Genomic DNA, 17,534 nt, shown 5'->3' with positions numbered 1-17,534 from the left:
CTGTAACATTTGTGATCTGGAATGAATCAGTCTTCTTTTAGGGGTCAAACTCAGTGGTCACTGTTTTAATACACAAGGCTTGTTTGTACCATAACAATCATATTCCCACACCTCTGTCCCAGAGACGATCCTGAGAAATGTCCCTCAAAGCAAGCAAAGCTTCTGAGCCAAAGGCATATAGATTTAAGGGACCTGGAGTGTTTCTCTGTAGAGGTTGTTTCTACAGTCAGCTTAGCAACATCACTACCTTTTGATTACAATTTAAACAATGAACGCTTGTTCCTCCATGTTTAATCCTTTCCATCTCAGACCCAATATTCTATACAAATGGTTGACTAGGGATGTAACAGAATATGAATAAGTGTGCTCCGAACTGATGTGAACAGCATCGGAAATAATTTGAGGTTTTTCATATTTTTAGGTAACCTCTAACCTGTCTCCCTAGTGACACAATTTGCCTCAAACTCAAGAATCACAACTTAGTCAAATGCTTAGAAATCGTACTAACTAGGTGCTCCTTATAACGTCAGATTATCAAATTCCTTCGTTTTGTTTATTATCAGGAACTTTCTTAACTATCTTTAGTTTCAAATCCAGTTCATTCTTATCCATATATCCACTGGTACAGTGCAAACAGGACCTCATCCGATTGGACCTCCTTTCTTATTTTTAGGACCTGAGCATGAAACGTGTGAGGAAATTATTCAAACTGAAGGAATGAGTCACACTCATCAGGTGGGGCGAAGAATTGTGTTTTTTATGGGTCTCGCACATGGGCGTGAAAAAATGGCTCGCTAGCGCTCCCTACAGAGTAGTCCACGGCCAAAGTTTCACCTACATGTATGAATTTTCTGTGGTACGTAGGGATGGGGATTGTTAATTTTTATTGATATTGATACCTTTATTGAGACAGCTTAACGATCCGATTCTTTATCGATACCACTAATTATACTTCACTATTATTTAGTGATGGTTATTTGGTAAGACCAGACCCCACAGAGTATGCCTGCAGGGTATGAGGAAAACATTCAATGTGCGATAACGTTGTATATTGAGATGGCGTATCATTTGCGATAAATAAACATTGAATCGTACATATTAACTGCCTGGTTGTTTTTAATTTAATATTTTAAATACAGCTAAATGTTGTTTCTAGAGCAGCAACGTTAATGTTTACAACAGCAAAGTAACTTTATCTGACATCACAAGTAATGTTAGTGAGTAACGTTAGAAAGAATAACCTTTTTATATACAGTCTATGGTAGGAACCGACAGAGAGCAGGCAGAGACTGTACCCTGATGATTTTCTTATCCATTGCATTTCAAATTAAATCACATTTGACGCCCGACACTTAACGTTACATCATAGGACCCGCAAGTCTCGATAGCAGTATCGATAAGCTCGTACCTTATTGATTTTCGGGTTTTGAGAAATTTTGGAACCGGGTCTCGATCCCCATCCCTAGTGGTACGTGTATCATGTCCAGACGTGCAAAAAAGCCTCTTGGAGCGATGTCCAACACACAACAGGAAGTCTGCCATTTTAGATTTAATTTTTGGCAATTTACACACGTCGTACTTTTAATGAACAACTCCTAGCGAAACGGTGAGTTTTCGTGGAAAACACATCTACATGCTAAAATTCAGTTGTAGTTTCAGCACCACCTACTGGCAACAGCAAGAAAGCTCTGTGTGACACTCATCATGTGATTTAAATAAAGTTTTCACAACATGTTCCACACTTGACAAACTGAGACATAACGTATAGTTAGGTCTGTGAAGATTCTCAGTCATCCAGGTCATAGTTATCCGAAGAAGGTTAAAATCAAGGGCAACTGGACTTGGTTGAAGATACTAGGAGACGTTTCGTCCCTCTTCCAAAGGACTTCTTCAGTTCTGACTGACTGGCAGGGAAACTCAGCTATTTAACCTCAGTGGGGTCGTTAGTGTTCCTGGCTGTTGTAACGACAGTCGTTATTGTCGTTAGGACTTCCCTTTAGGAGCGCATTGTAAGTGGGGGGGATAAGTGGTGGCGTAGACCCGCTCTTCTGTCTATAGAATCCTCCGTTGTACTGGAAGTAGGTGGTGTTTAGACAGAGGTGGAGTAATTTACAGATCTGGTCAGGGCTGAGGTTGGTTCTGTTGTCCAGTGTGTGGTTTTGTGTTAGCCGTTTCCTAACGGTTTCTACTGCCTCTATGGTGGGGATGCAGGTAAAACAGAGAAGCCACATCATAGGGATACCATGGTTTCATCTGGATCCAGTTTTAGTCCTCGAACTTTGTTTACAAAGTCAATGGAGTTTTGGATGTGGTGAGGCGTGTTTCCCACTAAGGGAGCTAAGATGGTAGAAATGTGTTTGGCAATGTTGTAGGTGACAGAGTTAATGCTGCTGATAATCGGCCCGAGTGGGGCTCCTTCTTTGTGTATCTTGGGTAGTTCATAAATGCATGGAATGGCTTCTCCAGGATACAAACGGTATGTCAAGGAAGCCATCTACACCCGGGTTGAGAAGCCGTCATTGAACAGAGGAGGGGGTCTACGCCACCACTTATCCCCCACTTACAATGCTGTCCTTTCATCACTTCCCAGGAAACTCAACAAACGTAACCTGTTGGCCTCAGGTGAAGATGCCAACGATGGTCGTTCAGTCTTGGCCTCGGGTAGTCCAGCAGTATTGACGATTCTGGCAAACGACCCCACTGAGGGTAAATTGCTTAGGCCCCATCCACACTATTGCGTTTTTGAATTACCTGCACCTCCCGTCCAGACTACAACGCCGAAAACAAAGACCTAAAACGGAGAAGTTTGGAAACTCTGCAGACCCCGTTTTGCGTTTCAAAACTCCGGAGGGCATTTTAGTGAAGACGGGCCACAACGGAGGACTTTAGAAACGATGACGCAGCCGCTCGCGCACGGCTCTCTGATTGGGTCTTGCAAAGCAGAAACACGATGCTGTTGGCCGGGTTTTTGACATCATATTTTTATTAAAATATTCTGTACCGTGCAAATAACACTCATCTGCCTACACTTGTACTGTGCATGTTGCCGTTTACTTTGCAACAACTCCCTGTCTGTTTTCTGCCGCCACACTCCCGTGTTACATTCAGTAACCGTCCCAGCTCGTTATTGAGCCATGCAACAACAAAAAAAAAAACTGGTCTGATGCTTAGTCTGTATTTATTTATTTATTCTTTCGCCAAATCTTCTGTAACTACGGAACAGACCGTTTGCTTCATGTTTACACTGGCATGCACATGCCCAGTGTACCTGAACGGGTCCTAGCTGTGCGTTTTTCACTCGTTTTAATGTAGACAGTGATCACCTCCAAAACGCAGCGGAAACACTGGTGTGGACGGAGATCATATTCGTTTTAATTCTCAGTTTGTAAACTTAAACAGAGTAGTGTGGATGGGGCCTAATTTTCCCTACCAGTCAGTCAGAACTGAAGAAGTCCTCTGGATGAGGGCCAAAATGTCTTCTAGTATCTTCAAGTCCAGTTGCCCTTGACTTTAACCTTCTTTGGATAAGGTATAGTTAACAGGTGCTCTGTAGCCTCATATAGGGGACACAGGAAGTGACGTTGAAGACCTACCCAATGCTGCTTGTAGCTTTAATTTTTAATTTTAATTATTAAATATTGTCAAATTCTGCCTCTCATTTCTCATAGTACCAGACACACTTTGTACCAACGTGATCTTTATCTGGGCCTCATCTTATTCAATACACAAGCTCCAGTTTAAAGAAAATAATGCAACATAGCCTAATGACATTCTGACATTAATCAAAATCACCGTTACCGTGTGTGTACACATACAAGGAATTTGACTTTGGTTTTCTGTTGCTCTCAATGCCCCCACCCATATTTTTAGCTTTGTGCTCCACCCCTAGTATTGAACAGGTCAGTAAACTTTGAGCAGCTCGTCATTTCACAACCTCAGTGGGCCTGGGCCTCAATGGACATCTGTCTGTGACCAACACACAGCCCACAGAGTAATGGCATGAAAGCTGCTGTGCACATTCACGCCATCATCAGGCAAAACCTTCTGTAACCAGCACTTCTAATAAACTCCTTGTTGGATTAGCATGCAATGTGCTATGTGCATTTACTCTCCAGAAATGTAAACATCTGTTGAGTTTGCAGACCATGTGATCTTCAGGCCAACCTCTGCACGTCAATATTATCTCCTGGGATGTATAGATTAACTGACATGCATCACACACACAGAAAGAGCCACTCATGTTCACAGAAGAGTGTTGCACAATTAACCACAGACTAGCAACAATGATACCCATCCAGACAGACAAACAGATGTAGCAAGCTGAAACTAGACGGACTACATTTGCAGACCCAGGGGTGTTTTTAAAGCCAGCTCAATCTACTGCAGCAGAAATGGGTGATGGAGAGTGCTGGTGTGCAACTCCAACTCTGAATGTTTGACCAAACTGAAGGTCCCCAGAGTTGAATTTCGCGAAATATTTTCAACTTTCAACAGAAAGGGGTCGGACGGGAAACGCTATCAGCTGTAGGACTGTGATGCACTAAAACAAGTGTGGCCTTGTGCAAGAAAATCTGTCTTAATGAGCTACACGAGCCAAAAGTGTAATCAGCACCTTTCATGTAAAGTAATTGGTTTATGAGAATAGAGCAACCAAATGTTGCATTCTTTTAACAAGAAAGAACTCTGTAAAGTGCTGACAACTCCAAGGCCTTGTAATCTCTACACAGAGAACTTGTACCCGCTACACTGTTGAGCAGACTTGCTCAAAGCTGATTGGCCTGTTGGGATCAGACAAACACACAAAGGGACAAACACAATCCATAGCTTCTGCTACTTGCTGGACGAAAATATGTAATCAGAGTTTTGTTAATAACAATTTATTTCAGTTTTTGTCAACTTCATAAGAATAACAGGCAAATACATAGATACAGTTTTTTTTATAGAGAGAGAGAGAGAGAGAGAGAGACACACCTGGGGGGGGGGAATTAAATAAAAAAGCTGAAAAATGAGTGTCAACAGATGCTTTGTGCGGCAGGGCTCACTGAGCAGTTTGGTGAGGAAGAAAATGATGTGAATAAAATGCTACGGCCTTTGTCTGTCACCAGATCTGAACTGTCTCTGATGCTGTATGTCCTCTTGTTCTGTCTGTCTTCTGGACTGAGGTCTCTCTTGTGCATTTTGACAATTTTGATTTAATTGAACTTTCCCCTCATCTTATCTATGCCCCCACATATATAAATATACAGAATAGCCTCACAGGCATACACCACAACACTTGAAAAACTAAATATGAGTTATGTTTAGTTTTTCTGCTGCATAGCTTTCATAATTCCCACACTAGACATTATAAGCATGCCAACACTTCTATACATACTGCACATATTCCCCCATATGCATCATTTCCATGTCAAAGTAGTGTGAGCAATAATGCTTCTGGTCTGACAACTACACAGTTTACTCGCGGGAGGAGCTCGGAGTAAACTGCTTTTATTAAATTAGCTCCTTACTTTTCGTTTTTGGGATTTCAACATTGATTTATCTTCACTGGGGCTTCTCAGCAGCTAGCTTCCGTGCACATCCAGTTCCAGTGTTGTTGTTGTTAGCGTCGTCAGCTCTGTCGGATTACGACTTCATATTTATATACAAAACGGACAAAACTGGACATTGCTGGGAGAAAAGAAAGCGAGGAGGTTGAACTACCTGGTGAGTTCAGAAAACATCAGTCTGTAACTTTATTCCAGCAATCGTTGTACTTTACTGTGACCAAGTTAGCATAGCCCTGATCGATCCAAACTCCATTCAGAAAACAAACATTTTAAAAGTTGTTGTCCTGCTGTCTTGCTGACAGACCTGACAAAGCATGAATTCATATGTTTAACAAATCTTTATCATGTTGTAGTTATTTCGGCATCAGTTTAATCCGTTTATTGCTATTTAATCACAACAAAATGTTTACTTTGGGTTCATACAGTTGTGGTAAAGGCGAGTTGTGTTTATTCACGTTATCGCGTTAAAATTGCCTTCTCGCGTATGTGTGTGTGTGTGTGTGTGTGAACACATGTACTCACGCGAGGACAGCGTCGCGAGGCGAAAATTCGCGGTTGGTCTGAATGTCGCATAAGAACTACTCATTCAGAGTCGAGTCTTGCAGAGGTGTTGCTGTTCAAGGCATTGGTTTTAACAGTGGCATTCCCAGGAGAGATTTCTTCAGTTGGCTCACCATTGCACTGTTCAGCCCATATATCAGAGTAGCAGATTAAAGTAAATTAAGCCGTGCCTGGAAGCATTTGTATATCTGAAAACCTTTATATAGGAAAGGAGCTTCAGCTAGCTCTGCTGAAGGAGAAGGCGTGCGTGCGTGCGTGCGTGCGTGCGTGCGTGCGGCAGCTTGCTTGTCCGTGGCAGTGTAGAGTTGGCACTAATCCACTTGATGAATAAAGGGCTGGAATGTGTCGGCTGTCTTAATGAGCACTGGAGGAAGTTGGTAGATGGAGCACTAGCATCTCACCAGACAAACACTGAGAGAGACACATACACAGACATGTTGACTCATACATACCAGATGCTGTTTACAGCCCCACCAACGGAGATGTGAAGGAATTGGTGTAAACTCTGGAGGCTCATTTTCAGTGTCTAGTCGGAAGTCACCACTTTAGTGAGGAGAGACTTTCTTTGGGAAAAAGTTAGTCACCCTCATTTTCCAGAACAAACAAATCCTTGATTAAGTTAGAAAAACTGGAAAATAACAGACTGAAAATGGACCGAGGCATATTTTGTCTGTTTTTTAACTCGCTAACCGAAGCAGGGATAGGTGTCAGGATACAGCTGTGAAATGACTTTATTTTCACTAATTTCATACCTTCTCTTCAATCAGAAGGCATGAGTCTCGAGCCGCAGGATTTAAGTCATGTAAAAACTTTATGGCGTGGAATGCATTCCAAAAGAAAGACTACAGAGACAGTTGTGATCTGACTGTATTCGGTAAAACCTTCCAGTTCACAGCAAAATGGATTGTTGTAAAGAATTGAAATAGTTTAGATGACACTTAAAGCACTGGGTGATAGAAGCTGTTGTTACCTGCACCTACTCCTAATGATGGTGTAAGTAAAGTCTGCTCTTCCTATATTTATTAATGTCTGTATTGCCTGGTTTCTGGAAGGCTACAAATAACTGAATACCTAAGGGGATCAGTTAACATCCACAGAATCATCAATTCAGTTTCAGTTCTTTGGACCCTGGGAAAAGCAGCTGCTGTTCTGGTGACAGCTAATGAGGATCCAGATAAATATGTAAATCGCGTTCTTTGAAACCAGAACAGTCCAGACTTGTGTAGAGTAACAAATTAGAGACGCATCACAAGGATTCACAAATATATAAAGCTGAATATCTTCATGTTAGAAAGCTAAAAGACAGTCCAACTGACAGGTATCACAGAAACATGTAGATGCAAATATAATGGGACCACCACATCATGGTGACATCTGGAGTTTGTCTTGAAGAACAATCTATCACCTCCCTAAAAATATGGGTGTAGCCCAGCTTAACTCAAAAACAGAAATGGAAAGTGCTACACTGCCCACCAAGTCCACAGCTGTTGTATTTTTGTACAGCAGATAGATGGATTTCCCAAGACCTCAGACTGTTCCAACATCCTGTAGTAATTAAGTCATATTAACCTTTGTTGTCTCTCTCCTCTGCAGGCCTTGCGGGTGATGGCGAAGATAATGAGAGAGTGCTGGTATGCCAACAGCGCCGCCCGACTCACGGCTCTCCGAATCAAGAAAACCCTCTCTCAGCTCAGCCAACAGGAGGGAATCAAGATGTAGACACAAACCAAACGCGCACACACACACACACACACACACACACACACACACACACACACACACACACACACACACACACACACACACACACACACACACACACACACACTCTGACTGTCATCCATATCCTTAGCATTACGGCATTACTATCGCCATTATTATTCATCGATTGTTCCTCCCCTTTGTTTTGAAGGGAAGTGAAGACTTTTCCCCCTTGTGCTCTTTTTTTTCTTTTCCCATCTCATTCATTGACAAACTGATCAAGTCCCGCACCTGAAAATGAGGAACTGTTCGTGTATGTGTGTGTTGCACTGGGAAGACATATGCACATGACTGGCTGGATGGATGGATCTAATGAGGGATGGTTGTGTCTGAGGGGGATAACAGGGGCACATTAAAGGAAGCCCCAACTCATCGTCCTCCATCTTCCTCTGCTACATTCATCACATGAAGTCTCTGAAAGACTCATTGGGGCAACTGGTGTCCATCTCAAGTCCGCTGCTCATCACACCCAACAAATAAGGCTCAGATCCCGTCAGGTAAATAAAAGGCCAGACAGGCAGCTGGCAATCACCAGAGGGGCCTCTGAGCTGCCAGAGCTTCGCTCTCATCGCCCCACATCTTCATCATCATAACACATTTGTATATTAGCATGTCATTCTTCACATCAGAGATTTAAGCTACACTTCAGTAGGGCTGCAAATTACTCATTTACGTCTCTGAATAATGTTGGGAATTGTGAAAATTCAAACGTCCTCTCATCAGAAACACAAATGTGTTTAGAAGTGTTAATGGAGATTTTGGAGTCATCCAAACCACCTGTCATCAGCGCAATACGTTCTTTAACGAATATAACTATGTGCACTGATCCACAATACTAATGTGGCATGGTTTTAGGGTAACCGCTCCAGGAGTTTACATATGTCAGTACAGTGAGGGATGGACTGGGAGGCAGCGCTGGTCCTTGCAGTGGTGTGTGGAAAAGTTCATTAAATATCTAACAGTACGTGTATGTTTCCATACACGTACTGTCATTTCCAGATCGAAGTAAAAAAATCAGGCTGTCCAATTGGGATAGTGAAAGTCAGCAACTAAAATTCTTAAAACTTGAACATCTGGGCATCAAGGATAAGCAATCAAGCCTAAATGAAATGTATTGGCCCTCTGTTCTATCAAGTTCAGTGTGGCTCAGGGGGTAGAGCAGTCGTCCATTTATCAGAAGGTCGGTGGTTCATGTCGACATGTAGTTGGGCGAGACACTGAACCCCAAATTGCTCCCAAGCTGTGCCATCGGTGTGTGACTGTGTATGAATGAGTTCATTTCTGTTTCTGGTGGACAGCTTAGCCTCTGCTCATCAGTGCATGAATGTTTGTGCATGAGGTGAATGTGATGTAGTGTAAAATGCTTTGAGTGGTCGGAAAGACTAGAAAGGGACTATATGATACAGACCGTTTAGCATTTAACAGATTTGACTGACAACAGATAGCCTAGTCACAGCTTCTAACCTGCCCATTCATCATAAAAGTAGCCCCGCATTAGATTTAGGTTTATCAACCATCCAACAGTTCAGGAAAATCCAAAACCATGGTTATAATACTTAAAGATGATCTCCATCAAGTCTTTTGAATAATATAACACTATGTTAAAAGAATCTGTACTTAAATGAACTGTTGTAAGCTTTTATGAAGCTTTAACTCAACGTTGACTGCATAAAAGGGCAGAAAATTCCTGCCTTGTTGTAATCTACTAAATGTCAGTGGGTTTTGTCCGTCATCAGTTATCAGACGTTGCATTTGAGACTACTGAATCCCGTGTCCTGTCAAATTACTCATTGTGGAAAAACTGCCCACATGGTAAAAAAAATTGTGTAAATTATCACAAGCAACTCAAGAACCTTTTGACCTGCCCTATCAAATAAAACATAGTTCAGTTGGGCCAACAGTCTGGCAGCAATGATCATGTATAACCTCATAAATGAGACAGTTACATGTTTCAGTACTATACATTTAGTGGTGTTTAAATTTCAGCATTAAGTAGTGATTACATTTTAGAATGAGATATTAGGTTGCTTATAAAATTGAAATGATTATATATTTCGGCTTCCGTATGCACGGCGTGAGAAATGCAGTTTAATATCAATAGATTAAATGGTCATTTGCTTGAGTTAAAATCTAAAAGGCATTCTTGGAAAAAATATTTCCATTTTGCTAATGTGCACTGCACATTTAGTTCAACACGCCTTGTGAAATATACAGATTCATGCATTCACCTTAAACACATTGTTCTTGTGGTTATTGGTGTGCTGCTAGAAAAGGGGGCAGCAGAATGACCGTCAGGGCTGCTATACACAATTCCTCCTAATCTCCAAGCTGACAGTGACTCAGCCATGATCATTAGTATTTCATAGTAAAGATGATTCAACACAGAAAACAGCTTTGACGTGAAGTTGTTTGCAGCCCTACTCTGGAGTTCTATTACAGTAGCATTGGGCACTGAAGTCTGTAAGCCCGCTGAGGTCCAGACAAACAGTGGCTTCATCTGTTCTTCATCTAGTCGAGTTGTAAGCAGGATCTCTCATCTCTGCAACAATTTTGCACCTGTTTTTTCATTTGTTACTGTTGCATTTCCACGTCTCCTTCTGTAATGGTAGGGAGTCGGACAGGTCAGTTTTAATTTATTGTGTTTTTAAATTTTCTTTTTGGTGGCAGGGGATCTTTTTTGCAAAACTAAACTGGACATGATGACCTCATTCATTTTTGGCAAACATGCTGCAACATATGCAATATACAGTAGATAAATGTGTCTATTTTCTATACTCTGCTCTGCTGAACCACAAACAACAACAACAGCAGCAACAACAACAATTAGCTGCCACCATGCCTTCCAAGCCAGCTGTAACCGGAAAGTGCCAGTGCTTTTACAACCCGACTCCTCTCATGTCGGCTGCTGTGGAGTGTGTTTGCTCTCGTGTGTATGCAGCACTGTGCGTGCGTGTGTCAGAGAAGGCCTGCGTGAGCCATGCGGCGCATACAGCAAGCTCGTACTATGCACACCCAAGAAGTAGGGAAGGAAAGCAAGAAGGGACACACACCGCACATCACAGCCCCACAGCCCAGCCGACTCTGGTGCCATTTCGTCAACCCCACCCCCCCCGCCTGAACACCCGACCACCTCAGCAACAACTCATTGTACAGCAGTCTGGAAACTGAGCTCCAGCACCTCAAACTGTATTAGTTGGAAAACCGATGCTACTGAAGCGCACGGTGGCTTTAGAAAAGAGACACAAAGAATTGTTAACATTACTGATGTTGCCCTATAAATGTAAACTCTTGGATTTCTTATTTTGGTTCTTCTCACGTGTTTGCGCCGTTGACAGCGCAGCAGCGCAAATCAACCTTTCAAGTGTTTTCTTCTTTTGTAGGATAATCAACAAATATGAGGTACATTCATTTAAATATAGCAAATGGATATTTACTAAGCCATAGTTTTTCCAGATTGTGTATTATTTTATTTTTTTTTGTGGCAAGGTCTTTTTCTACTAGAATGTACATTTCTGAAAAACAAAAGATGAAAAAAAAAAATGAGTAAAAGCTTAGCAAGCCTTAAGGGACCAACACATAAGAGTCAGGATCTGCCCCCCCCCCCCCTTTCTTTTTTATGAAAAAGAATATATAAAAGTGTGTGTGTACATAGCACCTGTTGTTGAAATTGCCATACATCTAAACCCATTTGATCTTATTTTACAGATTTGCATGCGTTTAAGTTCCATCAAAAGCACTTGTCTTCTAGTACACAGGTCACAACCAAGTCCATAATGAGGTACACAAAGTTATCACCTGTCAGTACATCCAGTAAATCAAATCTGCAGAGAGTCAATTGCTCAAAGAAATCCCACAGAGTCACTTAATTGGTCCGCAATAAGTGCACTTCTGGGCCACTGTGGGGTTTATGTGTGTGGCAATTCGGGTGTCGGTGAGTCAGTCTGTCTCCATTGCTTGTCTTTATGGTTACATAATGTGTTGATGTGCTGCTACTTAGTTGTCCGCCTCACTTTCTGAGTTGAGGTGAGAGCTGTCGTTGGATGTAAATATCCTCAGATTGCCTGAATCTGATCAATTTGTGCCATGTTGCTCTGAAGCAAATCCAGCCCATCGTCATTTGGTAGCCAGTAAAAGAGTTGTCAGCCACCCCACCACCCTCTGCAGCAGCTAATTTCTTCCCCTCTAACTCAAAGTGCTGATCAGTTTAATCAGCTGCTTTGTTGTTCAGGTAGAACAGAAAACTGCAGCCTCCATTGTCCATGGTGGAAAACCTTGGTGCCAATCTATCGATGGGTATCAGAGTAGCTAGAGCATCTCTCCGCTGGGATGCACACACATAAAACATCTGCTGGAAATGCATTGAAACATACACTATATGGACAAAAGTACTGGGACACCTACAGGAATAATAATGATATCCCAAATCTATAGGCTCTCTACAAGATGTTGGAGTGAGTCTGGGAATTTTTGCCCATTCATCCAGAAGAGCATTTGTGAGGTCAGACACTGATGTTGGATGAGAGGGCCTGGCTGGAAATGTCTGTTCTAGTTCATCCCAAAGGTGTTCAATAGGAATGAGGTCAGGGCTGTCTGCTAGCCAGTCAAGTTCTTCCACACCAAACTCACCCAGCTATGCCTTTATGGACCTTGCTTTGTGTACTGGCGCACAGTCATGCTGGAACAGAAAAGGGCCTTCCCCAAAGTGGTCCCACAAAACCCCATAGCCTTATCCCTCCTCCCCCAGAATTTACAGTTGGCACAATGTAGTCGGGCAGGTGTCGTTCTGATATTCACCAAACCCAGACTCCTATCAGACTGATCAGATAGAGGAGTGTGATATGTCACTCCACAGAACATGTTTCCTCTGATCCAGAGTCCAGTGGCGGCGTGCTTTATGCCACACCATTCGACACTTGGCATTGTGCTTGGTGATGTAGGGATGCATGGAGCTGCTTGGCCTTGGAAACCCCTGCCATGAAGCACCCTGTGCAGTTTTTGTGCCGATGTTAATGCCAGAGAAGGTCTAGAACTCTGCAGATATTGAGTCAGCAGAGTGATGGCGAGACTTTTACACATAAGTTTGCCTCAGCACATCGCGATCCCACTCTGTAACTTGAAGTGGTCTGCCACTTCGTGGCTGCGTAGCTTTGGTCGCTAAACACTTCCACTTTGAAATAATACGACTTACTGTTGATTGTGGAATTAATCTAGCAGGGAAGAAAGTTCTCAAACTGACTTGTTGCATTGGTGGCTATATATATATATATATATATACATAATGCGCATGCAGACTGCATGGTTAGGTGCTTGATTTCATAAATGGCCATGGGACTGAATGTAACACCTGAATTCAATGATTAAGAAGTATGTCCCAATACTTTTGACTATGTAATGTATTCTTCTAGAAGCTGAAGTCTAGAGGATGGGGTAGGAGAGCAAAGACATACATTTTTGACATAGTGATTTCTTTAGTAAAAAAAAATCTGTTGAAGCCCTGATGCAGCTGATAATGTAACAACCGATGGATAATGTCAAAATATGCAAACTACACCTCTAAAAAGTGTAATAAAACTTTTTGAGCATTTCATAATGAATGTTAATATATAATGTAATAGCAGTACTAACGCACCTCATCTAAGGCATTGATTCCCTATCAGAGGAAGCCTAGTGCCCACTACTTCAGCATTTGTGTTCACAATTGATGGTCTGTGGCAGTCCCTGCTTCAGTGGAATGGCTATTTTAAACCAAATACACTACAAACAAAAATCATTTGGGCTTTACACTTCATTCTTGATCTCAGAAACTACCTTTTACAAAACCATCTCCGGTCAATGTCCACTTACTGGCTTGTTTCCATCTTTTGACTGTATTGCACAGTCTTTATCAGTAGACTCGTCAGCCGACTCGTGAAACGCACCATTATATAAATGTTGCAACAGCATCTGCTAATGAAGACCGTAGACTGAAGAACCAGACAGTCTGCATGTTTAGTTAAATGAAATAAAAGAACATTATCCAGAGCCTTTAAACCGTACAAAACATTTCAAACGTGATGTCCATTTTAGTGAAAGTTACATTATCAGTTGCTACAGGCTTTAATCAGTGATTCTCCTGTTCTCTATGAAAATTTAAACATGACAAAAAAGTAAATTTAAAATAAAAACAATTTTGTGATGTATCCCCCTTTAAAGTTCGCTGTTTAGAGTTGTACTTGTGAATGAAGTATCCCTAAATATGTAGAAACGGTCAGCAGTGGCATATTAAGCCTTGTAAATGGCTCATGGAATAAACAAAAAAAGAAAGCTATCCTGATATTTGATGAAAGTAAAGTGAATATTGCTGCTATGTTAAAAACAAAAGGGTGTCAGGCTATACTGAAATAAATGTGCACAAAAGTGGTCCTATTAGTAGGGGAATCTGGTGCTTGCCAGGGAAGACCAGGGCCAAGGATTCATCTTTTTAAGCCATGTGGGTTTGGTGGCAGGGCTGGGGTTTGGTGGTGGTGCAGGAAACTAAATTTCCAAATCTCAAAGTATCCCTTTAAGTAAGACCTGGCTAGCAGTGCTGGGCCTTTGGGTGGGATCGAGACTGTAGATTATGTGTATTTCATTAGCAGTGTCATTCTCTGGGACATTAGCAACAACAAAAGCTCAACTCAACAGCACCTCTGCTATGCCTCTACTAGGACAACTTTCATTCTGTCTTAAAGTCACCAGCAGCCTTGTACTTTTTCTTTTGAAAACCCAAGATGACTTAACTGTAAAAAGACATGTTTGCACCCAGCTGTTTTTCTCTTGTGGTCTTTATACAGCAGTTTTTCTGTTCTTGATTCAATCTTGCCTTTCTCTCTTGTCATTCCATGTTCTCTAATTGACTTAACAGATATCTCCCAGCTACAAGTGCCACACTTCACTGCAGCCGGTTCCCCGGCTTCACAGCTCCGTACCGCGTGAACCAACTCGCATCCATCCCTGCCTACTTTTTTCTCTCTCTACACTCAGAGACTGGGGTATGTTTGAAACAAAGATTGTTCGTACGACGCATTGAATCGTACAAATTGGGGATAACAGCTCACACTTTCAGATAGTCTGTCCTCAGACATTCCTGGTGTTGCACAGAACAGGTGGCGCAAGTAGTTTGTGTGGAGAATGATCAAGGAGTGCTTGAGAGAGATGTTCAGACTTTCTCACCACTGCTTACCTGGCCAATCACTGTGCAAGTGGACATGCTTGTCAGTTTGTTGCTTTCAGAAAGTTACTGAAATTGTACAGTCTTTATGTACAGTGGCAAGCACTTAGTTTGAAGCATACTGATGCATTTTTAAAAAAGTACTCCATGAATTTAGCATTAAAGAAAGATTCAAAATCTGCAGCAGAACCAGAGACATGTTTTTGTTATTCCTTCCTCCACATCTGATATTGCTTGTTCATTTCTGAAACCACCATTCTAATGGAGGAGAGTCTCAAAGTGTGTTCTGTTATCTCGCATCAAATCTTGGTTCGCTGGTCTACACCATGGAAGGTTGGGAATGGGAGCAGCAACGTGGCTGAGCCATTTTGTGACTCAAACCCAACAAATGAGATGCACTCGGTTTGGTAGGTCTGGTGAAATATGCAGCCTTTTTACACCAAGAAAGGCCCAAAACAAGCAGTTTGTTTCTGCTCTGTGTGCATTGATGGGGGGCCAACATAAACTATGCCAGCAGCTCTACCGCTTCAAACCACGCACTGAGTAATTCCCACAGCTGTGAATGTATCGGCCCTCTCAGAGTCTCCAACCAATCAGAGCACAACCTGCGTAGCTCAGCCCAAAGGTCGTGCCAGCAACTTTGTTAGCATGGAAATATCTGCCGCACGGGTCTGTTTATATCTCTTTCTCTTGTTATGCAAAGTCTGGGCCAATCGTGTCTGCCCACTCAGTCCTTCTGGATCACACAGGCTGAACGACCTATCTATGCTAGCATGATCCACACACTGTGATGAAGAATGCGTTAGGGTCAAAGCGTTATCACGTTCTCCCTTCATGGTTGCCCTCCATCGTCTCAGAGACCTGCTGGATGATGGTTCAGGTTGATGCGAGGAGGGGTTTGGGTCACTAAAGGGTTCAGACTTTGCTTGGCTTTAACAGTTTTCCTCTCCGGTTCGATGCTGCAGTGAGGCCTTTGTGGCAACAAGGGTAGCAGAAAGCTTTATCATGTTTTATTTGGTGCCTAAGTTTGACAAGACTTCTTTAACTTTTCACGTTGAATGACAAGATTGCATGTGATTGTGTGTCTGCATTGATGTCTGCATATTCTGCTTTATAGATGTCATCGAAACGCTGAGAAGTATCTTAAAAAGCATAATTAACATATTAAAAAGGTCACTTAATCAAAAAGAAAATACCTCCTTTTACAGACCAATGTGTTTTACCTCACTGTGTATATATTCTCAATTTGTTTACTCCAAGTTTGCAATTTATCTCTTTTGTTTCTATGAAATGCTTAAAAAAGTTGAAAGAGAATATTTTGTTTTCCTTTTCGATGGTACTTTTTTGTCAGATGGCATTGTATTGTGTTTGTGTCGTGCCCAAGCAGTATACTATTCCTCTTTTACCATGCTCTGTATATGACTTGTTGGTTGTGTTCTGCGTGAGCTGTACAGTCAAAGCGCTTTACAAATGTCCAAGCCCCCCTCTGAGCTCTGGTACAAATGCCTTGTTCAATATGTTCTTTTGTTTAATGAAAAAAAGGAAACAAAGAGGGGAGGTGGAGGAGGCTGAAAGTGAGAGGAGGAACTGTAAAGCGAAAACCTCAACAACTGTTGAACCCTCCTCACCTCAACCCTCTTGGCTTTCTAAACATATTATAATCTTGACTTTTTTATATAGTGTGTACAGATGAATGAGAGATCAACATAGGAACTAGAGGATTGACACTTACGTTAACTTCTAACATAGCTGGAGTAGAAAATGGTGTGAATAAAGAAACAAAGTTTCACTACAAGATTTGTTTGTTTGTGTTATTTGTTTGTTGTTTGCTTACAGTGATTAAACGACTGCATCTGATTACAGAATGTCAAAGAAGTAGAGCGGGTGTCACCAGAGATTGGTTGGGAAGACTGCCCTGCAGCGTCGCACAGAAATACTGTTTAGTAGTCCACTAAGAAACAAATTGCTAAAGCTTTAGATTTTTACTGCATACTTTTTTGTACTGCCAGTGTACCATTACAGTACGTACTGGTACATGTATGTAGGGGACAAGGTGTGAAGTTTGGGAATAAGGAGGTAACAATCTGTGAAAATGGATACTGTAACTATAACTACGAGGTGCCTATTGTAATAGTTCTGGGTACAGGACGACCTACTGAGTGACAGAGTTGGGAGTTTTCAGGAAGATAGGATAATGAGTTCTGAAGCACTTCATGAATCTGCTGTGATGTATACAATACACTACTTAACTAACACTGGAGAGTACAGATGACAAAAAGACGGAATAAGCCCAAATAAGTTGTGGGATGATTACTTAATAACAGCAGGGAACATTAGGTGCCTCATTGTTATCGAACACGTCAATATATATATTTTTTTCAACGTATTTTAAATGTAGCTTTTCCAAGACATATTTGTATTAATTCAATAAAACTACACAGATAAAGAAACTGTAATATTTTATCCATAAAAGTTCT

General features: G+C 41.7%; 1 protein-coding gene across 2 annotated transcripts in view; it reads left to right on the top strand.

Annotated features, from left to right (window-relative positions):
* The window catches only part of tgfbr1b (transforming growth factor, beta receptor 1 b), a 75,711-nt gene extending 58,859 nt beyond the window's left edge, over positions 1-16,852 (top strand). Inside the window, exons 9-10 of one of the 2 annotated variants that reach the window (XR_006826898.1) lie at positions 7,701-8,365; positions 14,752-16,852. Coding sequence is in view for 1 of the 2 variants with exons in the window: in XM_046061359.1 (XP_045917315.1) it covers positions 7,701-7,826 (126 nt within the window). In the remaining variant the exon portion in view is untranslated. Of the gene's footprint in view, positions 1-7,700 lie in introns of both variants that reach the window. The other variant, XM_046061359.1, reaches the window with a different exon arrangement.
* Positions 16,853-17,534: the final 682 nt, after the last annotated feature.

This window comes from Micropterus dolomieu, linkage group LG01, assembly GCF_021292245.1.
Source record: "Micropterus dolomieu isolate WLL.071019.BEF.003 ecotype Adirondacks linkage group LG01, ASM2129224v1, whole genome shotgun sequence".
Classification (NCBI taxonomy): domain Eukaryota; kingdom Metazoa; phylum Chordata; class Actinopteri; order Centrarchiformes; family Centrarchidae; genus Micropterus; species Micropterus dolomieu.
The sequence above is the reverse complement of the archived record's forward strand: the minus strand, read 5'-3'. Positions and strand labels throughout refer to the sequence as shown.